General features: G+C 44.9%; 1 protein-coding gene across 4 annotated transcripts in view; it reads left to right on the top strand.

The window, feature by feature from the left end:
- The first annotated feature begins 239 nt into the window (after nucleotides 1–239).
- Nucleotides 240–24,356, top strand: part of CLSTN1 (calsyntenin 1) — an 88,952-nt gene continuing 64,835 nt past the window's right edge. Inside the window, exon 1 of one of the 4 annotated variants that reach the window (XM_045482077.1) lies at nucleotides 240–629. In XM_045482077.1, the coding sequence (XP_045338033.1) occupies nucleotides 539–629 (91 nt within the window). In that variant the 5' untranslated portion in view covers nucleotides 240–538. The remainder of the gene's footprint in view (nucleotides 630–24,356) is intronic. The other 3 variants (XM_045482076.1, XM_045482079.1, XM_045482080.1) reach the window with 3 other exon arrangements.

The raw sequence follows: 24,356 nt of genomic DNA, 5'->3' as shown, positions 1-24,356 counted from the left end.
GGGGGGGGCGAGGGGTTGATGCTCTCGGCCGCAGCGGGGGCAGGGGGCGCAGCCCTCCCCCCCAGACTCTCCGGAGCCGCCCGGGAGACAAACCCCCCCACCCCCCGCCGCCACCCCTTCCCCGGGCGCGGCCCCGCGGGCGCGCGCTCCGGGCTCCGTCGGCGGTTCGAGGTGCGCGCCCCGCCCCCGCCTCTCCCGCGCGCGCGCCCCTCCCGCCGCCACCCCGCCCCTCCCGCGCGCGCGCGCGCTCCCCTCCCGCCGCCACCCCGCCCCCGCCGGTACCCTCGCCGGACCCGTGAGAGCGCGCCGCCGCCATCTTAGTTGCTGCCGCCGCCTCCAGCCAAGCGCTGCCTCGGCGGAGGGGAGGGCGCCCGCGGCCCGAGCGCGCGGCCCAGCGTCGCGGCGGCGGCTCGTCGGATCCCGGAGCTCTCCGCCGCGCGAAGCAGCCGACCCCGGGCCGCGAGAGCCCCGCTCGGCGCCCCGCACGCCTGCCTGCCGCTCCCGCCTCGAGCCGGCCGCGGCGCCGGGAGCCCGAGCGATGCTGCGCCGCCCTGCGCTCGCGCCGGCCCCGGCCGCCTGGCTGCTGCTGGCCGGGCTGCTGAGCGGCGGCGGGGTCTGGGCCACGCGAGGTAAGCGGCGGGCCCGGGGCGGGGAAGCCGGGCTCGGGCCCCGGGCGGCGGCCGCGCGGGTCTGGGGGGGGGGGGGGACGTGCCGGCGGGCCCGAGGGTCGGTCCCCCCCTTCCCCCGCGGCGCCCGCAGGCGGGGGTGCAGCCCGGCGGGAGGCCGCGTACGTGTGTCGTGTGCTCGGACGTGCACCGGGCTGGGGGCGCACGCACAGGTTTCGGTGTGCGCTTACATAAGAGCCCACTCCTCCGCATCCCTTTCCCGGATCCCGCTTCCCGGCCGCTGCACCGCGGACGCCGCATCCTCGCCCCTTTCCGCCTCCCTCCTCCCCGGGGTCCTTTAAACCTTGTCTGTTTTCAGACGAGCAGAGGCTGAAACTTCTCGCTTCCCTCCCACGTTTTGCCCAAAGGTGCAATTGTGATTGAGGTGTACGATCGCCGTCGCACCCGGCGTTAGAAACCCGCGTCTCCTCCGCTCCCGACACCTGGGTGCAGGTTTCCTGACGGTAATTTAGATCGTGCGAGGGCTTACATGTTCTCAACGGAAACCTCTCTCGGATTCCTCAGGGCCGAAATTATGTGATGGGTTACTTGGCAAAAAAAAAAAAAAAAAAGAAAGAAAATATATATAAACATATATATAAATATATATGTATTTTCTAGTGAATTGATCGTTGTTGTTTTAACCTTCATCCACGTAACCTTTTAAACAGTACGCGCTCTCTGATATTGACTGATCTTGCCAGCGAAAAGCTTACGCATTGCAGATACGTGCTTCCGAATGGATCTCGGAATCGTAAACATTTTCCGTGGCCTTGGAGCAAAGTAATCTAGGTGTCGTCTATAGAGTCCTTGGATCTATTCTTTCGATTTTTAAATTTTTAATAAAAAATCTTCTGGGGGGGAGGAGGGGGCTGATAGGCTAGATGAAACGGTCGTATTTCATACTAGCAGTCTTTAAAAAAAAATCCCATTTTCTCTTTCTTGGCATGACATATGGAGAGAAGTATGGTGTTCACAAATTAAAGGGCAAAAGAGGCAAATGCATCTTTTGTCCCATGTTCCTTTCTTCACATCGAGGATGATAATGAACTTTGAATACTTCTTTCAGTTCATTTCTAACATTCTGTTGACGGACATAGTCAAGTCTTAGTCACTATCTAATGGCTCTCAGTTTGATTTTTAAAAGTTGTATCAAGCTGAGTTTGAAGTGTTCTTTCCAGATGTGGAATGGAGGTCTGAAAGTCTAATATATCCAAGAGAAAATGTCAAAGTTCTGCTTCTCTTGGGGAAAACCCACACATTTCAAAAATATGTGCTTGGATTGGGTATTTTGGGAACCGTTCAAATGTATTTAGTTTAGTCGGTGATAACATTTCTTGTTAAAATCCATATTTTCCCGTTTGTCCATTCATCTCCATTTGCTGTTCATTATTGAATTACTTGGATACTTAACAAATAGAAATTTCAACTATCAAATATTCATGATGGTGGAAATCTTACGTGAAAGATGTGTTGAGGGCTGAGTCCTTTGTAAATTGCTAACTTTCTAAGCTTTTCTGGTGCATTTATAGTACTTAAGAATAATTCGTCTTCAAAATAAAAACACATTTTGAACATCAGTTATTTTGTTGCTTCCCTCCCCGCCTCCAACCCCCCCCCCCCAGCCTGCTAGGTAAAAAATGTGAATGCTACAAGAAATGCTAATAAAATGATCTCATTTTGAGGGGTTACATATGTTTGTGGAGACACTTTCTGTGGGTTCATTTTAAAGGTGATCATTTCAACTAATACCTGACTTTGTAAACAATTTCTGTAGTTTTTTTAAAGGTTTATTTTTGAGAGAGAGAGAGAGAGAGAGAGAGTATGGAGGGGCAGAGAGAGAGAGGGGGACAGAGGATCCCAAGCTGACCTCTCCATGCCGACCGCAGAGAGCCCAACGCAGGGCTCAAACCCACAAACCTTGAGATCATGACCTGAGCTGAAGTCAGATGCTCAACCAACTGAGCCACGCAGGCGCCCCAAATAGCTGACTTTTTTTATTGCTGTAAGAGAGCTGATGTGAGCTTCCGGTCATACTCTGATAGTCCAGATTTTGATTTGTAGGTGTAGTTCTTAAAAAACATCGAGTGGGGCGCCTGGGTGGCGCAGTCGGTTAAGCGTCCGACTTCAGCCAGGTCACGATCTCGCGGTCCGTGAGTTCGAGCCCCGCGTCGGGCTCTGGGCTGATGGCTCAGAGCCTGGAGCCTGTTTCCGATTCTGTGTCTCCCTCTCTCTCTGCCCCTCCCCCGTTCATGCTCTGTCTCTCTCTGTCCCAAAAATAAATAAACGTTGAAAAAAAAATATTAAAAAAAAAAAAAAAAAAACATCGAGTAAACCAACATATCAGGCATATCCTTGGCATGCCCTAGGCTGCTTGCTTTCTCTCCAGGCAGTCAATGATCAGGAAATAAGTTGAAATACAGACTATAGAAAGCTTAGGATAATTTTTTTAAATAATGTTTATTTATTTTTGAGACAGAGAGAGAGAGAGAGAGAGAGAGACAGACAGAGCATGAGCAGGGGAGGGGCAGAGAGAGGGAGACACAGAATCCCAAGCAGGTTCTTGGCTCAGAGTTGTCAGCACAGAGCCAGATGCGGGGCTCGAACCCATTGAACCATGAGATAGTGACCTGAGCTGAAGTCAGATGCTTGACCAACTGAGCCACCCAGGCGCCCCAGGAGTATTTTTAAAAAATGCTATTGTTGGGGCGCCTGGGTGGCTCATTCGGTTGGGCGGCCGACTTCGGCTCAGGTCATGATCTCGCAGTCCGTGAGTTCTAGCCCCGCGTCGGGCTCTGTGCTGACAGCTCAGAGCCTGGAGACTGCTTCAGATTCTGTGTCTCCCTCTCTCTGACCCTCCCCTGTTCATGTTCTGTCTCTCCCTGTCTCAAAAATAAATAAACGTTAAAAAAAAAAGAAAAATAAAAAATAAAATAAAAAATGCTATTGTGGACTGCATTTCAAAGCCAAAGAAATAATATTTATTATTATTTTCCGGTTTGTACACAGACTTCTCAGTGAGGCCTCTCCCCACCTTTGTGTGTGAAATGACATCTCTCTGTGAACCCCTGAATCCTCCCTTCCCTGCCTCATTTTTTTTTTTCTCTTTCCATAGCACTTAACCCCATTCTACCCCTCTATTTTGTTTATTGTCTGGCTCCCCTCACTAGGACATTGGCCCTTCCAAGGTGGACAGGTGTTTGGTGTGTTTTGTGTGTGTGTGAATCCTGTCACCCCCACATAGTACCTGTAGGTACTCAGTATTTGTTGAGTGATTGAATGGATGGACACCTGTCCGTTTTGACAGCATAGGACTTTTTTTTTTTTTTAATGTTGATTTTTTTTATTTTTGAGATAGAGACAGAGCATGAACGGGGGAGGGGCAGAGAGAGAGGGAGACACAGAATCGGAAGCAGGCTCCAGGCTCCAAGCCATCAGCCCAGAGCCCGAGCCATCAGCCCAGAGCCCGACACGGGGCTTGAACTCACAGACCGCAAGATCGTGACCTGAGTTGAAGTCGGACGCTTAACCGACTGAGCCACCCAGGTGCCCCAACAGCATAGGACTTTTATGTCCTGTTTTTTTTCATCTGATAGATAAATGTTACATACTGAAAGAGGCGTTACAGAGTATAAAACAAACTTAAATTCTGCAATGTGGGCATAGAAATTGATTAATAGGTAATTTTTTCAGTGACCTGTTGATTGCAGTGTTGGAGATATTAGATTGTAAAAATCTGTAGCAGCTCTTGAAGGCTGTAGCTTTGTGGCTACCACTTTGAGGCTACTTCTTTTTTTTTTTTTTTTTTCAACGTTTATTTATTTTTGGGACAGAGAGAGACAGAGCATGAACAGGGGGGGAGGGGCAGAGAGAGAGGGAGACACAGAATCGGAAACAGGCTCCAGGCCCTGAGCCATCAGCCCAGAGCCCGACGCGGGGCTCGAACTCACGGACCGCGAGATCGTGACCTGGCTGAAGTCGGACGCCTAACCGACTGCGCCACCCAGGCGCCCCGAGGCTACTTCTTAAAAATACTGTAATTCTCTGCTTTTTTTGGAAAATGGTTTCTTCTTTTATTACCTTGTTTTTCAGAACCAACTTTGAGGAAAAGTCATTTGAGTATAGACTTCAATATTATGCTTAATCTCACGTTTGTATTTGCGGGAGTAAAGGTCATTTATTTCACACAGGAGACCTATAATTGCTAAAGAAATGATAAAATTAATAATTCTGGAAGGATGCCAGTTTAAGAGCTTTAACTCAGTTAACTGGAACCTTCAGTTAACTAGAGTCCTTCTTCTGACTGCAAAATGCTTTTAGACCAACTCTTAGTGTTTCAAGTGAGGATGTTAAAGTTTTAAGACCTTTTTTTAAAAACGATTGAATTATTTTTATTATTGCTTTCTGAGGCAGGAAAATATCATTTCGGCGGGGGGGGGGGGGGTTGGTAAAGTTTTTGTTTAAAAGTTGAAATGAAATAGGTCTGAATATCCTGAAAATCACCGAGAGTCTATTTCTCACATATTCCGGTTAACTGAGGTTTGGGATCATTACGCTTTTTAAAAAAAATACACATTGTTTTTTCTGTGGTCTTCATTTGGTTAGATCAGAGATATTTGAAGATATGTTCTGTCTTTTCTAAGTAGGATTCAAGGTGATTGATTTTGTTACAAAATACATATTGTGGCAGAGCTTCAGAAATACGGGATCAGGACGGGTGGGAATCTGATCAAGAAAAACAAAGCAAAAGTGGTATTTTGATAACCGGCAGAGACTTTGCAAAGGCCGGAAACGGGAACCCTTGAACTGTGACCTTCACCTGCTTGCTGTCAGGCTGATGTACCTTGCCTGTTTTTTTCGTGGAGCCACCACCACCTAGGAATTGGGATACTGCATTTGTTTATCCGTAATTTTTGTTTTTTAATACTTTTTTTTAATGTTTATTTACTTTTGTGAGAGAGAGAGAGGCAGAGGCAGAGCACGAGTGGGGGAGGGGCAGAGAGCGAGGGAGACAGAATCGGAAGCAGGCTCCAGGCTCTGAGCTGTCAGCATGGAGCCCAACGTGGGGCTTGAACTCCTGAACCCTTAGATCATGACCTGATGAGCCAAAGTTGGACACTTAACCGACTGAGTCATCCAAGGTGCCCCTGTTTGTCCCTGATTTGGTAGGTCCTCTCTCCTCTGTGTTTTAGGCATATTTTTGTTCATTTTCTTGTTTAGCTGTAGAATGATATTATTTTAGATTCAAGTTTCTCATAAGATGTGTTGCTAAGGCTTTTTCATTTTTAAAGTTTTAGGTGCAAAATCATTTACTTCACAATAACTGAACTTAGAACAAAACCCTATGAAATGCATCTCCTGTTCCAGAACCCCAGTAAATGGTAAAGGATGAATCGTATTTGCCTTTTACCTGAGGTCAGACGTGAGTATTCTCTTCTAGTCTGTTTTGGACTCGTCTGAGTCTCTTGTGACAACAGCTTCAGAATCTGCTACTTTTCAAGTCTGCCTTGATCTGTATTTTCTTAAAATCACTGTTTAGTACAGAAGAAGACTTTCTTTTCTTTCCTTCATCCCTTAAAAACATTTTTTTTTTTAAAGAATCTTTTTTTTTTTTTTAAGATATTTATTTATTTTTGAGAGCGAGAAAGAGAGCGTGCATGTGTGTATGTGTGTGTGTGAGCATGGGCACACAAGCGGGAGGAGCAGAGAGAAAGGGGGACAGAGGATCCGAAGCAGGCTCCTCCCTGACAGCAGAGAGCCCGATGCACAGCTCGAACTCGTGAACTGAGAGGTCATGCTCTGAGCCAAAGTTGGACGCTTAACCAACTGAGCCACCCCAGGTGCCCCTTAAGATTTTTATTTTTAAGTCATCTCTACACTCAACCTGGGGCTCAAACTCACAATGCTGAGACCAGGAGTTGGACCCTCTACCAACTGAGCCAGCCGGGCATCCTTCTTTTTTAAATTTTTAAACGGCTTTATCGAAAAGCAATTCACATTCCATAAAATTCACCCTTTTTAAAAAAAAAAAAAAAAGTATATTTATTTTGAGAGAGAGAGAGAGAGTGCGAGTTGGGGAGAAGGAGAGAGAGGGGGGGAGACAGAGAATCCCAAGCAGGCTCTGTGCTGTCAGTGTGGAGCCAACGTGGGGCTCTAACTCACCAACCATGAGATCGTGACCTGAGCCAAAATCAAGAGTCTGGTGTTTAGCTGACTAAGCCACCCAGACACCCCAAGATTTCACCCTTTTAAAGCACACATTTCAGTGATTTTGGTATATTCACAAAACTGTGTAACCATCACCACTAATTTTGGAACCTTTTTTTTTTTTTTTTTTTTTTTAAAGTAATCTCTATACCCAACGTGGAGCTCGAACTCATGACCCTGAGATCAGAAGTTGCATGTTTACAGACTGAGCCAGCCAGGCACCCTATTTTCAGACATTTTTGTCATCCCGAAGAGGAACCCCATGGTCCTCAGCTGTCACTCTGAGTTCCCCTTCCCCCCAGCTCCTGGTAACCACTAATCTACTTTCTGTCTCTGTGGATCGGCCTCTTCTGGACATGTCATATCACTGGAATCATACACCACGTGGCCTATTTGTAAAGAGCTCCTTTCACTTGATATTTTCAAGGTTCACCCATGTTGTAGCAGGTACCAGAACTTCATTCCTTTTTATGGCTGAATCACGTTTGCCCTAGGTTTGTGTCCCTCTGAGATCCATATGTTGAAACCTAATCCCCGGTATCATGGTACTTGGAGATGGGGCTTTCGAGAGGTGATTAGGGCATGAGGGTAGGGCCCTCGTGAGTGGGATGAGTTCCTCGGAGAAGCCAGAGGGCTCCCCTTGCCACTCCCACCGAGTGAAGACACCTTGAGAAGATGGCCATCTGCACACCGGAAGAGGGATCTCACCAGAACTTACATGCTGGCACCTGGGCCTCGGACTTCCCAGCCTCCAGATCTGTGAGAAACGTTTCTGCGGTTTCTAAGCCACCCCGTCTATGGCATTTTGTTTTGGCAGCTGAAGCAGACTAAGACAATATTTCTTTGTATGGATACCACGTTTTGTTTGTCTGTTCATCAGTTGATGGACATTTGGGTGGTTTTTCCATTTTGTGGCTACAGTGAGTAATGCTGCTGTGAACCTTTGTGCACAGGCTTTGTGTGGACGTAACGTTTTCCGTTCTCCTGGGTGTATGCCGAAGAGTGGAATTGCCGGGTTGTGTGGTGACCCCGTTCAACGTTTTGGGGAGCCGCGGAACGGTTCCCAAAGTGGCTACACCGTCTTACACTCACTCTTGACCTCTGTAATCACTCCTGGGAGCTTTTTTTTCCTAATCAGATACATATTTCACAGTTGTCTAAGTTTTCTTAGCAGAGTTCTAAGTTGCTGATGTTTTCTGCTCTAGTGATAACTGGCATCTCATCCAACCAGTTCTTCCTCCACCATCGTCTCCCATATCATTTCCAGCGTTGAAAGGTGCCCTCTACACCAGCCTTCCCTGTAAACACAGATGTTTCCCGCACTTCCCTGACATTTGATCACTCAGCGTGGGCACCTGCTAGCACAAAAGCAATGCTTTCCTTACGGTGTAAAGACTTGAGTCGGCTTTCCTTAGGTCTGGAGTTTACCAACCCTTCAGGTTTCTGTCACGTCCGGCCCTGCAGCTTCGTTTTCACCACCGCTCACTTTAAGAAAGGCTGAGCCCTTCTGCAGCCTGCATCCCACCCCAGGCCCTGATTTCTGGCTGTGATCTGAGGAATGAGCTCCTACAGTACAGACCCCATGGCTGGGGGACAAGCAGGGGGAGCCTCCAGGTTCCAGGAGCAGGGTTGCACTCTCTGAAAGCAACCGGACGAAACGCTAGAATTCTTAACCAACTAGTTTAGGATATGATGCTTCTTGGGGCGCCCGGTAGCTCAGTCGGTTAGGCATCCAACTCTTGTTTTCTTGGCTCAGGTCCTGATCTCACGGTTTGTGAGTTCGAGCCCCGCATCGGGCTGTGTGCCGACAGCATGGAGCCTGCTTGGGATTCTCTCTCTCTGCCCCTCTCTGCCCCTACCTACCCCACTGGTGTGCTCTCGCTCTCTCTCTCTCAAAAACAAAAACAAAAAACTTAAAAAGAATATGATGTTTCTTCATTCATTACATTTTTGTTCTTCTCATTGGCTTAAAAATAGGCTTTGTTGAAGTAAATTACTTTGTCTGGTCCTTTGGTTTTATTTAAGTAACTATTTGTTATTTATCCAGTCTTTAATGGTATGAAGCACTTAGAAATCTCTGCCTTTAGATTCAAAGTGAATTTTAAAACTTAGTAAATAAGATTGGCATCTCTGTTGAAGACCAGAGTGTAACATACACATTGTTCTGAGCTCTTCATAATCCTGGAATTTTTTCTTCTCAGATGATACAGTAGTTTGATGTTAAGGATCACCAAGAAAAAAATTGAGTTTCATAAACTTAAATTGAAGATATGCAAAACTCGAGAATGATTTGTGTGAAGTTGTCTGTTAAGTGACTTTTAAAGGACATAATTTATTCCCTCTGAAATGCAGAATCCAGTCACATTTGATGTTGCATATTTTCGGATGTAGTTAGTGATGAATACGGAGAGGACCAGCTGCGTGATACGTGGGGCCAAGTGCAAAATCAAAGTGTGGGTCCCTTTGCTCAAAACTTACTAATACTTTCAAGATGACAAAGAGCATTAAACCAACATGGGGCCCAGCAAACCCAGGACACTGTCTTGAATATTGATAGACTTACAGGGCAGGGTATTAATATTCAGAACGTGGGCCTGGCCCTGAGGTTTTCACCAGAGCCCTTGGTCCTCTGGACATTCTCAGATGAACCAGCTGATGCCCTGCTCTCTTCAGCAGCCCTCCCCCTCCCCCCCACTCCCAACCCCTGTCCTTCCCAGCACCGCCCCCCCCCCCCCCACCTCCTCAAGGCAAGACTTGTGTTCTCTGGTGGCCTCAGCGTGGGGGGTTACCCTCTTCTCTCCTGATCACCTGGTAGAAGCCGAGTATACTTGAATTACAATAGTGTCCGCAGATCAGAGGTAGAAGCTAATTGAGGAATCGGGTCAGTTTTGTTTTGGGGGATTAAAGCCTTGGCGTCAGCAGATTACATTTACTTTTAAAACGCCTTGACTAATTCATGCCAGTTTCCTATTACTTAGGGAATCAGTAACGAGGACTACAGAAATAATTAAAATTCTTGGATAATCCCTAATCTTTTTTTTTTTTTTTTTTTTTTTTTTTTTTTTTGCTACGCTTTCCAAACGTTTATCAGAGTGGCTAATAAGTAGCAAAATGCACTAGCCTGAATTGAATTTTCTTCCTAGGCTGGACTCACTGGGGCTGCAGTTATTAAAGGAACAGGGCGGGGATTAAAAGGTGGGCAGCAGCCATTCTGGTACAGGAACACCTCAGTCACTAGCGCTGTGATAATGGCAGGGTACCTCGATAATCCCCAGTGTGTGTTATAAAGCCCTGAATTGGCAACGTTTTTGATCTTGCTTCTGAATTGTTTGTAAGATATCCTTTAATACCTGCTCAAGGTTCTTGAATGAAGCATTTGCATTTGACAGGAGTTTTAAAAAGTCCATGCCCAAGCGTAAGAAACATTTTCTTGTTTAATTAAGAGGTGCAACTAACAAGCATCTAAACATACAAAACCCAGAATAGAAAGTGATTCAAATGCTTTTTTTTTATATGAACTTGGTCATTTTTAAACCTTTTCTCACTGGAGGTACATGTACCAGTGGATAATATCACAACCTCTTCCCTTTCCCCTTGATGGTGACTTTAATTAGTAACAACCACAACATTAATATTTGTTTGAGGACATGTTTTAGATAGGTGATTATTAGCATATATTTACTTTGAAAAAGTAATGCATAAGGCAAGTATGTCTTTGTTGCATTTTTTTCTTTTCCTATTAAGTGTGTGTTTACATGGTTTTCAGTGCTGATGGACAGAATGAAGCCAGGGGCAGTGAGAAAGCAAATATGGGCCACTTTGGCCAGGCTTTGGTGATTTAGGACTGAAGGATGAAGGCTAGAAGGGTTTCCTGAAGTTTCTTTTTTTTATCTGGTTACTCAGCTCATTGGTATCGGAGAGCAGATAGGGATTTGGGGTAAAATCCTTAGCTTGGAACAGAGCAGTCCTGACTGTACCTTTTTTTTTGAGAGACAGAGGGCGAGTGGGGGAGGGGCAGAGAGAGGGAGACATAGAATCCGAAGCAGGCTCCAGGTTCTGAGCTGTCAGCACAGAGCCTGATGCAGGGCTCGAACTCATGAACTGTGAGCCGAAGTTGGATGCTTAACGGATGGAGCCACCCAGGCGCCCCAGTCCTGCCTGTACCTTCTTATCTTTTGGAAATCCAAGTATAGGCAGGCAAATTGAGGCAGGCTGGTGCACTGGGCAGCGATGGAGCCCCAGCAACAGAGAAGCCGTCAGCAGTGGCTAACAAAAGTTAGTCCATGTTCAGATCCGGTCAGATGGAGATCTTATCTCCTGAATGTTCAGGCACATTTTATTTCTTTATTCTCATGTTCAATTGCCTGGGTACAGTGAAGTCCCTCTGAGCTGAAGCTTCTTGACCACCTCAGCTCTGTACTGACTTCTAGTGACCGTTTGTCAACTGCATTAACCTAGCTTTGACTTAAAAAAAATTTTTTTTTAAATGTTTATTTATTTTTGAGAGTGAGAGGGAGAAAGTGCATGAGCAGGGGAGGGGCAGAGAGGGAGACACAGAATTCGAAGCAGGCCCCAGGCTCGGAGCTGTCAGCACAGAGCCCGACGCGGGGCTCGAACTCACGAACTGCGAGATCATGACTTGAGCCGAAGTCAAGATGCTTAACCGACTGAGCTGCCCGGGCGCCCTGTCCTAGCTTTGACTTGACGCATTGTTTCCTGGGACCCATTTCTGATGCCCAGATGACTTGAAAAGGCAATTCATATCCGTCTGTTAGGAATTGAAGTTAGAACTCACATTGCATTTCCCCCAGAAACTTTGTTTTAAACTGTTTAAGCTCTAAAAGTGATCGCCAGAAACCTGTCTAACCCATAACCCAAGTGAAAACCAGGCAAATTTAGAGTAAAACACGGCACACACACCGTTACAGTGTTAACAATTTTATAAACCGCTGATGAAGTGCTACTTAAGATGTGGTGGTGAGTAGGTCTTGAAGTAGTACAGTAACTTGAGACGATTTTGTGGGGAACATCAGCCGTGATCAGTCACTCCTGGTTCGCAGCTGGACTGAAGAGGGTGACTTGACTTGGAAGTGATCTGACCTGTGAGAGGGACAAGGGGGAATGCGGCCTGTTCATTGTGATCTTGGAAAGGAAGGGAGCGGAAGAGGGGAGATGTGGGCCAGCAAGGCCCCCTGGTGGCCGGGTGTCAGCACTGCAGGGGTGGCGGGGGCGGGGGTTGGGGGGGCGGAGGGGGTTGCGGGGGGCGGAGAGGCACGACCCGCGCGGTGAGCCTTCTGCCAGCAGCTGTGTGTCCGCCACACCAACAACTGCCCGTGTGTGCCGGTCACCCCGTTCAGAGAACGCTAACTGATAACATGCATCATTTAAAGGAATGACTTGTGGTCAAATACACTTTATGTTTTTCATCAAACAAAATTGTACTTAAGAATTGCCATATAGGGGGGGCGTCTGGGCGGCTCAGTGGGTTGAGTGTCCAACTCTTGATTTTGTCCCGGGTTATGATCTCACGGTCCATGATTTTGAGCCTGTGTCGGGCTCCATGCGGATGGGGCAGAACCTGCTTGGGCTTCCCTCTATCCCTCCGCCACTCATGCTTGCTCTGTCTGTCTCTCAAAATAAATAAATAAACTTAAAAAAATAAAATAAAACCATTCCTTGAATTGTCCAGGTTCTAAAATGTATACAAATTAAATTTACTCCTTGTAGAGGTATTTTGCTGAAGCAAATGTAAAAAAGGTGGTTTCTATAACCCCCAGATATTCTTTCTTTTTTTAAGTTTATATATTTATTTTGACAGAGACAGTGTGAGTGGGGGTGGGGAGAGAGAGAGGGAGAGAATCCCAAGCAGCCAGCGCAGAGCCTGACTCAGGGCTCGAACTCCCAAGACAGTGAGGTCATGACCTGAGCCGAGGTCCGACGCTCAACCGACTGAGGCACCCAGGAGCCCCTTTTTAAAAAAAAATTTTTTTTTAATGGCCCTCAAATATTCTTGATTGGATTTGTGCGTCTTGTGTCCTCGAGGTCATCCATTCTAAATAATGGTGATGTGACTTTTTTTTTGTTACCTTTATTTTTGAGAGAGAGAGAGACAGTGTGTGAGCAGGGGAGGGGCAGAGAGAGAGCATGCGCTCGAGACAGAGGGAGACACAGAATCCAAAGCAGGCTCCAAGCTGTCAGCACAGAACCCCATGTGGGGCTCGAACCCGCGAACCGCGAGACCACAACCCAAGCCGCAGTCGGATGCTTAACCAACTGAGCCACCCAGGCACCCCAGTGACGTGGTGACTTCTAACCGTCACGGTAAAGGATGGCTGCAGGCCCCTCTTCACATTGTTGTATCGGTGTTTGCCTAAGGATGTTACATGGGTAGGTGTTGCTTGCTAAGAGGGGTCTATCAGTTGCCTGCGTTTGGGAAATGCTGTCAGGCGGGTTTCCTTGCTGTAGGACTTCCCAGAACCTTTAGCAGACTGTGTGGAAGAGTTGCCGGGGCGTGTGGTGGGGGATAATAACCCACATTCATCCATCTCACTTTACCTTGGGCTCTTTTCATGACCCCACTGTGCCATAGAGCAGTTTGGGAAATGCTGTTACCTCCATGTGGTAGAAAAAGAAAAATACGATTGAGTACAAAAAAGAATAGGTTAACATGACCTAAAAATACTGCGTCTGTGGGATCAGTAGTCTTAATCCTTTTGTGTATATCTCTAGATTCTTTTGCCTTGTAAAAATTTATAATCATAGTCAAAGTTTGAGACAAAATAAAATTTAAAAAAAAAAATTTTTTTTTTCAACGTTTATTTATTTTTGGGACAGAGAGAGACAGAGCATGAACGGGGGAGGGGCAGAGAGAGAGGGAGACACAGAATCGGAAACAGGCTCCAGGCTCCGAGCCATCAGCCCAGAGCCTGACGCGGGGCTCGAACCCATGGACCGCAAGATCGTGACCTGGCTGAAGTCGGACGCTTAACCGACTGCGCCACCCAGGCGCCCCGAGACAAAATAAAATTTTATACAAGTTGTTTTGTAACTCTCTCGGTGTCGTTCGTTAAACATTTGTCCTGGGCGTGGTGGGTATGTTCATTAGAAGGAGGTAGTAGGATCTGTTTAATCCTGTAGGGCTCCCAGACTGTGTCACAGGAACCCTGTGCTCTCAGAAATTATTGAAGACTTTGAAGAGGTTGTGTTTATGTGGATTTTATCTATCCATATTTACTCTTAAAATTAAACTGAGAACCTATTAAAATATTTCTGAATTTATTTAAAAGAGCAACAATAAACCCATTAAATGATAACATGATATACATATATTGAAATTGAAATGTAGTTGGGTAACATATTTTTAATGAAACATAACTGTATTTTCCAAAACAAAAACCGGTAGAAGTAGGTCTTCTCAGTAAGAAGACTGGCATTGTTTTCCATTATTGCTAATCTCTTTAATGTGGGGGTAAGAGAAGTCCGCCGGATTCTGTATTCAACCCCTTGCTGTCTGTCTTTTGGTTGAAGCAGATGAAGAGCAAGCCTCACACGAATACGTAGCTGAAGGGAGGGCTTTGCGAAGGACTTCCTAAAAGGGTCTTGGGGGCCCCCAGGAGTTCTCAGACCACATTCTGATAACTGCTGCTTTAGGACAGTGGTTGATGGTCAAAATACAGTTGAGGGATATGTTGCCTGTAATTTGCTTCTAAATAATAGACGAAGTAGAAGGCACAGCTTGCAAAGGATTTATTTAAAAAGAGAGAGAGAGAAACTAGAGTTGATTCAGCCGATTCCTATAATCCTGTCTCTCTCTAGTTACATTGTCACTTGCTTTCTTGAGCGTAGAAGACACGAGTGTAGTCTGGCCCCCGGCTGGACTTGCCTGTAACGTCACACTTTGCTGCCGCCTGGTGAGGGGCCTTTACAGCTAGGTAGGCAGTCGGTATCCTGCGTGTGAGGAATCAGGATCTGTGTGCCTGTGGTTTATTACTGTGGTTTTTGTTTAAATTTTACCAGAGGACATGTTTTTAATGAGGGAAAAGGCCAGAATACATGAAAAAGTAGAAGAAGATGTTACAGTCAGATTTTTGGGGCTGTTTCTTGGGGGGTGTGCACTTACTTGATTAGTATTTCTAGAATGAGATCTGGAAAAAAAACTCAAGCTTTTTTTTTTTTTTTTTTTAATTCAGTACTAAAAAAAAGGAAAGATGACCATCTTTGTATTTCCTCATAAGATGGCCCTTTTGAGATCTTTAAATGGCTGATTTTATTGTAAAAGTGATTTTTATAACTATCACAATAAATAAAGGAAGTCGTTTTGGAGTTCTCTCCGAATCTGGAGTAAGTTATGCATAAGTGCCTGTCCGGTTTGTCTTCGTGGGAATGGCTGGTTAGTTGGGTTGGTGATACTTTTGATCTCGTTCTTGCTTGGACTACATTCCATAAATCCACCTTCCTCTTGAAAGGTCATCTAATTCCTTTCCCCCTTTTACGGTAAGTTCTTTTACTTCTGGTTTATTTTTTGTTTTTCTAAAAGATACTATGTTTAAGTAATCTCTGCACCCAACTCAGGGCTCAAACTCACAACCCTGAGATCAAGATTCACACGTTCCACCGACTAGAGCCAGCCAGGCGGCCCAGTTCTCTTATTTTTAAAACCTGACAACTTATCTTCCCTCTTAAATAATCTCTGGTTACTTGTATATTATTGCATTAGGACATTAAGTACTTTTTTAAACCTGGAAACCTAAAAATATGCTAATTTGAAAAAAAGGAAACAGGTTCTGGATTACATGGCTAGAATTCTAGAAATGGAAAGGATTTTAGAATTAATTTGACCCATTCAGCCCATTTTACCAAAGAGGAAACAACTGAAGTGGTTATTGTTGTCAGTATATTTTTATAGCTCAGAATATGAAAAGCAGGAATATGTGGAGCCCCATCTAGAGTGTCTTTAACCCCCTTTCTCTCTGTAATAAAGAATGTTCAGAAAGCATAAACTTGAGTGACTTGGTAGGAACCTTTCATGTGCAGTTGAGTCAGGAGTGATTATGAAATTGGAGTGGATTTAAAAATTTTTTTAATGTTTATTTTTGAGAGAGAGAGAGAGCATGAGTGGGGGAGGGGCAGAGAGAGAAGGAGGCGCAGAATGTGAAGCAGACTCCAGCCTCTGAGCTGTCAGCACAGAGCCCGATGGGGGGGCTTGAACTCGTGAACAGTGAGATCTTGACCTGAGCTGGAGTCAGATGCCCAAGCCTACTGAGCCACCCAGGTGCCCTGGAGTGGGTTTTTTTTTTTTAAAGTTTATTTATTTTTGAGAGAGTATGAGCAGGGGAGGGGCAGAGAGAGAGAAGGACAGAGGATCTGAAGCAGGACCTGTGCTGACAGTGCAGAGCCTGATGTTGGGCTGTTCAACGTCAAAGTCAGCTGTTCAACCGACTGAGCTACCCAGGTGCCCCAATTGAAGTAAGTTTTAAAAATTCTGGAGGGGACGGACTTCAAGCTGCATTACAAAGCTGTAATCATCAAGACAGTATGGTACTGGGGCGCCTGGGTGGCTCAGTCAGTTAAGAGTCCAACTTCAGCTCAGGTCATGATCTCACAGTCTGTGAGTTCAGGCCCCATGTCGGGCTCTGTGCTGACAACTCAGAGCCTGGAGCCTGCTTCGGATTCTGTGTCTCCCTCTCTTTCTCTGTCCCTCTCCTGCTCATGCTCTGTCTCTGTCTCAAAAATAAATTAAAAAAAAAAAAACTTAAAAAAAAAAATGTATGGTACTGGCACAAAAACAGACACTCAGATCAATGAAACAGAATAGAGAGCCCAGAAATGGACCCACAAATGTATAGCTATCTAATCTTTGACAAAGCAGGAAAGAATATCCAATGCAATAAGGACAGTCTCTTCAGCAAATGGTGCTGGGAAAACTGGACAGCGACATGCAGAAGAATGAACCTGGACCACTTTCTTACACCAGACACAAAATAAACTCAAAATGGATGAAACACCTAAATGTAAGACAGGAGGCCATCAAAATCCTCGAGGAGAAAGCAGGCAAAAACCTCTTTGACCTCGGCCACAGCAACTTCTTACTCAACACGTCTCCAGAGGCAAGGGAAACAAAAGCAAAAATGAACTACTGGGACCTCATCAAAATAAAAACCTTCTGCACAGCGAAGGAAACAGCAAAACTAAAAGGCAGCCGACGGAACGGGAGAAGATACTTGCAAATGACATATCAGATAAAGGGTTAGTATCCAAAATCTATAAAGAACTTCTCAAACTCAACACCCAAAAACCAAATAATCCAGTGAAGAAATGAGCAACAGACGTGAATAGACACTTCTCCAAAGAAGATATCCAGATGGCCAACTGACACATGAAAAAATGCTCAACATCACTCATCATCAGGGAAAGACAAATCAAAGCCACAGTGAGATACCACCTCACCCCTGTCAGAATGGCTAACGTTAACAACTCAGGCAACAACAGATGTTGGCGAGGATGCAGAGAGAGAGGATCTCTTTTGCATTGTTGGTGGGAATGCAAACTGGTGCAGCCATTCTGGGAAACAGTATGGAGGTTCCTCAAAAAATTAAAAATAGAACTACCCTACGACCCAGCAATCGCACTACTAAGTATTTATCCAAGGGATACAGGTGTGCTTTTTCAAAGGGACACATGCACCCCCATGTTTATAGCAGTGCTGTCGACAATAGCCAAAGTATGGAAAGAGCCCAAATGTCCATCGACGGATAAATGGATAAAGAAGATGTGGGGTGTGTGTGTGTGTGTGTGTGTGTGTGTGTGTGTGTGTATAATAGAGTATTACTCGGCAATCAAAAAGAATGAAATCTTGCCATTTGCAGCTATGTGGATGGCACTGGAGGGTATTATGCTAAGTGAAATTAGAGATGGACAGATATCATGAGTTCACTCATATAAGGACTTTAAGACACAGAACAGATGAACACAAGGGAAGGGAAGCAAAAAATATAAAAACAGGGAGGGGGACAAAACAGAAGAGACTCAAATATGGAGAACAAACAGGGTTACTGGAGGGGGTGTGGGAGAGGGGGATGGGCTAAATGGGTAAGGGGCACTAAGGAATCTACTCCTGAAATCATTGTTGCACACTATATGCTGACTAACTTCGATGTAAATTTTTTTTTTTCAACGTTTATTTATTTTTGGGACAGAGAGAGACAGAGCATGAACGGGGGAGGGGCAGAGAGAGAGGGAGACACAGAATCAGAAACAGGCTCCAGGCTCTGAGCCATCAGCCCAGAGCCTGACGCAGGGCTCAAACTCCCGGACTGCAAGATCGTGACCTGGCTGAAGTCGGACACTTAACCGACTGCGCCACCCAGGCGCCCCAAACTTCGATGTAAATTAAAAAAAATAAAAATAAAAATAAATAAACTATCAAAAGTAAAAAAAAAAAAAAAAAATTCTGGCGGGGAGTGCCTGGGTGGCTCAGTTGAGCGACTTCAGCTCAGGTCATGATCTCGAGGTCCATGAGTTTGAGCCCCACGTCAGGCTCTGTACTGACAGCTTGGAGCCTGGAGCCTGCTTCGGATTTTGTGTCTCTCTCTGCCCCTCCCAGCTCATGCTCTGTCTCCCTTTCTCAAAAATAAATAAACATTAAAAAACTTAAAAAAAAAATAAAAATTCTGGAGGAAGAGTACGTTGTGTTAAAGTTACATTAATAAAGTTAACGTTGTGCACTTGGCTGATGCATACATCCCAGAAGTTTGCACACTATGCCCAAATCGGTGTCAGAGTTGACAGCGATTGTTTACGTGGGATTCTTGTCTACAATAAGGACTGGCATCAGTTAGCTAATCTCTGCTCGAATTCATCTATCAGGGAGCTCCTCTCATGTTGGGAGGCAACCTTCACTGTCAGAAAGTCCTTGGTCTTAGTGCCACGTCTGGATCCTGGCAGAGCACATGTGGGCACTGCAGGAGTGTGGTGGTATGGTTAAGAACATGGAGTCTGGAGCTCAACTGTTGGGGTTCGAATCCAGCTTTGCTGTTAGCTTGCTTTGCGCCCTTGAGCAGACTACGTAATCTCTCAACCTCAGTTTCTTCATCTATAAAAGGGATATAACCTATCACAGGGTTGTTAAAATGACTATATAAATTTCAGGAATATTTATTCTACTGAGTAAGCATGTGTTTGCTGTTTTATTAGTTCAATTCCAGAGAACTCTCCTTCTCTAAAAAAATTGAGGTGAAATTCACATAACAGAAAATGACAGAGAACAGAGGGAGAGAGAGAACTAGAGCAGGGGAGGCACAGAGAGAGGGAGAGGAAGAGAGAATCCCAAGCAGGCTCTGTGCTGTCAGTGCAGAGCCCGATGCAAGGTTTGATCTCATAAACTCAGCCACTCACGTGCCCCCATGAACTTTTTTTTTTTTTAACGTTTATTCATTTTTGAGAGATAGAGGGACAGAGTATGAGCAGGGGAGGGGCAGAGAAAGAGGGAGACACAGAATCCGAAGCAGGCTGCAGGCTGTGAGCTGTCAGCACAGAGCCAGACACAGGGCTCGAACTCACAAACTGTGAGATCTTAACCTGAACCAAAGTCAGATGTTTAACCGACTCAGCTACCCAGGCGCCCCTGGAAAATACGGAGTTTTTATATACCCTGTTCCCCACACGTGTACAGCTTCCCTCACTATTGACACCCTGCACCATAGTGTCACATGTGTTACAATCAAAGAACCTACGTTGACATGTCATTGTCACCCAGAGTCCATAGTTTACATTAAGGTTCACTCCTGGTGTTGTACGTTCTGTAGGTTTTGGCAAACATATGATGACACATCTCTCCCGCCGTAGAATCATAGAGGATAGTTTCACTGCCCTAACCAATCCTCTGTGCCCCACCTGTTCATCCCCCCCTCCCCAGCCTGCCAGCCACTGATTTGTTTTACTATCTCCATAGTGTTACATTTTCTAGAATGTCATACAGTTGAAATCCTACAGCATGTAGCCTTTTCAGATTGGCTTTTCTCAAAAGATGCATTTAAGGTTCCTCCATGCTTTTTCATAGCTTGATAGCTCATTTCTTTCCTTTTTTTTTTTTTTTAAATGTTTATTCAGTTTTGAGAGACAGAGCATGAGTGGGGAAGGGGCAGAGGGAGAGGGAGACACAGAATCCAAAGCAGGCTCCGAGCCGTCAGCACAGAGCCCGACACGGGGCCCAAGAGATCATGACCTGAGCGGGAGTCGGACTAACTGACTGAGCCACCCAGGCGCTCCTCTTTTTTTTTTTTTTTTTTTTTTTTTTTAAGTTTATTTTGGGAGAGAGAGAGCACATGTGGGGCAGAGAGAGAGAAGGAGAATCCCAAGCAGCCTGCACACTGTCACAGCATGGAGTCCAACATGGGGCTCGAATCCACGAACCGTGAGATCATGACCTGAGCTGGACTCCAGAGTCAGATGCTCAGTCGAGTGAGCCACCCAGGCGCCCCGATAGCTCATTTCTTTTTAGTGCTAAATAACCCTTGTCTGGACGGACTACAGTTTATCCATTCACCTACTGAAGGACAGCTTGGTTGCGTCCAATTACGAATAAAACTGCTATCAACATCCACGTGCAGGTTTTTGTGTGGACATAAGTTTTCTACTTGTTTGGGTAAATACCAAGGGGTGTGATTGCTGGATCATATGTTAAGAGTATGATTAGTTTTGTAAGAAACTTGCCAAACTGTCTTTCAAAGTGGCTGCACCATTTTGTATTTCCAGCAGCAGTGAACGAGAGTTCCTTATGCTCCACACTCTCCCCAGCATTTGGTGTTCTCAGTATTTTGTGCTTTGGCCATTCTAATAGGTGTGTTGTTTTCATTTGCAATTCCCTAATGACATTTGATGTTGAACGTATTTTTATTTCTTAATTTTTTTGTTTATGTTTATTTTGAGAGAGAGCAAGAGAGGGCACGTGCATGCATGCTGCACGTGGGGGAGCAGCAGAGGGAGAGAGAGAATTCCAGGCAGGCTCTGCCCTGTCAGCACAGAGCCCAGCTGGTTCTCGATCCCACGCACCCGAGATCATGACCTAAGCCGAAATCATGAGTCAGACGCTCAACTGAGTCAGTCACCCAGGCGCCCCTTGAACATGTTTTTTATATGCTTACTTTCCATCTGTGTGTCTTTGATGATACGTTGTCTGTCTGTTTGGTGTCTGTTCAGGTCTTTTGCCCATTTAAAAAAATCGTATTGTTTTCTTATTGTTGAGTTCTTTGTATATTTTGGACAGTAGTCCTCTATCAGACGTGTCATTTGCAGATATCTTCTCCAGTTTGTGGCTTGTCTTCTCGTTCTCTTGACATTACTTTTTGCAGAGCAGAGGTTTTTAATTTTAATGTAGTCCAACTTGTCATTTCATGGATTGTGTCATGACCATGCCTGAGGTTGTCTCTTTTCTCTTACATTGTCTTCCAGGAGTTTTATAGTTTTGCATTTCACCTTCGGGTCTACATCCATTTGGATTTCATTTATGACGGGTGTAAGGTCTGTGTTTAGATTCGTCTTCTTGCTTGTGGATATCCAGCTACTTCTGTACCATCTGTTGAAGAGATTTGGTTCCGTTGTATCGCTTTTGTCCCTTTGTCAAAAATCAGCTGCTATATTTATATGGGTCTGTTTCTAAGCTCTCCATTCTGTTCATTGATCTATTTGTTCTTTTCACCATTACCACGCTGTGTTGATTACTGTAGCTTTAGATAAAGCTTCGTTCTTCTTCAATACTGAATTGGCTATTTTGGGTCTTTTCCCTCTCTCTGTGAATTTTACAATCAGCTTATTGACATCTACAAAACAACCTGCTGGGATTTAGATTGGAATTATGTTGGGAAGAACTGCCATCTTGACAATATTGAGTCTTCGTATCCATGAACATGGACTGTCTTCGTGTTTTGGTAGTTCTTAATATCTTTGACCGGAGTTTTCCTCACATAGATCTTGTGCATAAATTTGTTAGCTTTATACTCAAGCATTTCATTTTTGGGGGTGCTAATGTAAATGGTAATGTGTTTAAAATTTTGTCCTATTTGTTTACTGCTAGTATGTAGGAAAGTGCTTTGATTTTTGCATATAAACCTTCTGTTCCTGTAGCCTTGCTATAATCACTTATTATTTCCAGAAGTTTTTTTTTCTTTGGTTAATTCTTTCAGATTTTCCACATAGATGGTCATATATCATCTGAGAACAGAAGACCGTTTTATTTCTCCCATCCCAAGCTGTAGACCTTTGTATTTCCTTTTGTTTTTTTTTTTTTTCACTTCATTAGCTAGGATTTCCAGCACAATGTTGAGCTGTGGTGATAAGGGATATATTTTAAATTTCAGGTTTCTCTAACATCAGTATGACATTAGCTGTAGGGTTTTTGTAGGTGTGCTTTACCAAGTTGAGGAAATTCCTTTTTTTTTTTTAATTTAAATTTTAATTTTTAATGATATTTTTTAAGTAAGCTCTGTGCCCAACATGGGGCTTGAACTCATGACCCTGAGGTGAAGAATCACATGCTCTGCTGACTGAGCCGGCCGGGTGCTCCAGGAAGTTCCTTTCTGTTCCTAGCTTGCTGTGAGGTGTTTTTTTGTTTGTTTTGGTTTTTTTTTAATATTTATTTATTTTGAGAGGGAAAATGTGTGGTGTGCACATAAGTGGAGGAGGGGCCGAGAGAGGGTGAGAGAATCCCAAGCAAGCTCTGCGCTGTCAGCACAGAGCTGGACGCAGGGCTCAATCCCACAAACCATGAAATCATGACTTGAGCCGCAACCAAGAGTTGGATGCTTAACTGCTTAACCGAATGAGCCACCCGGTGCTTGTTTCTGTTTTTGTTTTTTTTAATCAAGGAGTCTTGTATTTTGTCAAATGCTTTCTCTGCAGTTTTTGGTAGGATCATGCAGTTTTTCTTCTTTTGCATGTTGATGTGATGGCTTCTTTACATTAATTGATTTTTAAATGTTGAGCCAGGCTTACATACTTAGGATAAATCTGAATCAGTCATGCTGTATAATTCTTTTTGTACCTTATTGGTTTTGATTTGCTAATGTTTTTTGTTGAGGATTTTTCTTTTCTTTTTTTTAAATTTTTTTAAGTGTATTTATTTTGAGAGAGATAGAGACAGCACACGTGGGGAAGGGGCAGAGAGAGAGGGAGACACAGAATCTCAAGCAGGCTCCTCACTGTCAGCACAGAGCCCAACGTGGGGCTCGAACTCACGAAACTGTGAGATCATGACCTGACCCGAAAACAAGAGTCAGACACTTAACCGACTGAGCCACCCAGGCGCCCCTATTGAGGATTTTTCTATGAGAGATATTGGTCTGTAGTTTTCTCATAATAACTTTGTTTGGTTTTGGTATTAGAGTAATGCTGGCCTCATGGAATGAAATTAGGAAGTATTCCTTCTGCTTGCCTGTTGTCTGGAAGGGATTATGGAGGACTGAGAATTTTTTTCTTAAATGTTTGGTAGAATTTACTGGTGAACCCATATGGGCCTGGTACTTTCTGTTTTGAAAGGTTATTCATTATTGATTCAGTTAATTTTATTTAAAAAAAATTTTTTTAATGTTAATTTTGAGAGACAGAGCGTGACTGGGGGTGGGGCAGAGAGGGAGACAGAATCCAAAGCAGGCTCCAGGCTCCAGATGTCAGCACAGAGCCAGTGCGGGGCTTGAACCCCCAAACCCAGAGACCATGACCTGAGCTGAAGTCAGATGCTTAACAAGCTGAGCCACCCAGGCATCCCTCCCTGCCTGACTTTTTTTTTTTTTAAAGAAATGCAAGTGACTTATTGGCTGTTAGAACTAGAAAGTCCAGGGTAAGATAGGCTTCCGGGTGGTTTGATGCGGTTCTGCCTCGTTGTTGAAGACCCCCTACTGCTTCTCTGCTCCTGCCTTCAGCCTTGTCAGCATTGTTTCAAACCTGACTTCTCTCAGGGGCAAAAAGAATCCACAAACCCAGGTTTCCTGCCCACAGAGGGGAGAGTGTCCTTTTGGTGGCTCTTCCAGAAGAGTGAGAAGCTTTCGTAGAGGCCCCGGTACTAAAGGATACGTTACGTGTCTCTGGGCAGAATTAGTCTAGATGTCCCTCCCGACCCAACATCTGCACCTGAGAAATGGCATGTGCTGTTGGCTCAGGTGTGGGTCCGAGGTGCGTAACATTGAATATTTAAGGATTGTTTAGTCTTCTTGCAGAATTGACTTGTTTGTCATTAATTCCTCTTTATTCCCAATAATTTCCCTTGCTCTGAACTTGGCCTTGAAATTAATTAAATAAAATTACACTTGCTTTCTTTTGATAGTGTTAGCATGGTATATCTTTCTCCATCCCTTCCCTTTTAATCTATTATTATTATTTTTTAATGTTTATTTTTGGGAGAGAGAGCACAAGCCCGTGTGAGTCAGGGAGGGGCAGAAAGAGAGGGGGGCAGAGGATCTGAAGCGGCTCCACTCTGACAGCCGTGAGCCCAAC

The sequence above is a fragment of the Leopardus geoffroyi genome, chromosome C1 (genome assembly GCF_018350155.1).
Source record: "Leopardus geoffroyi isolate Oge1 chromosome C1, O.geoffroyi_Oge1_pat1.0, whole genome shotgun sequence".
Lineage (NCBI taxonomy): Eukaryota > Metazoa > Chordata > Mammalia > Carnivora > Felidae > Leopardus > Leopardus geoffroyi.
This window is presented reverse-complemented; position numbering and strand designations above follow the sequence as displayed.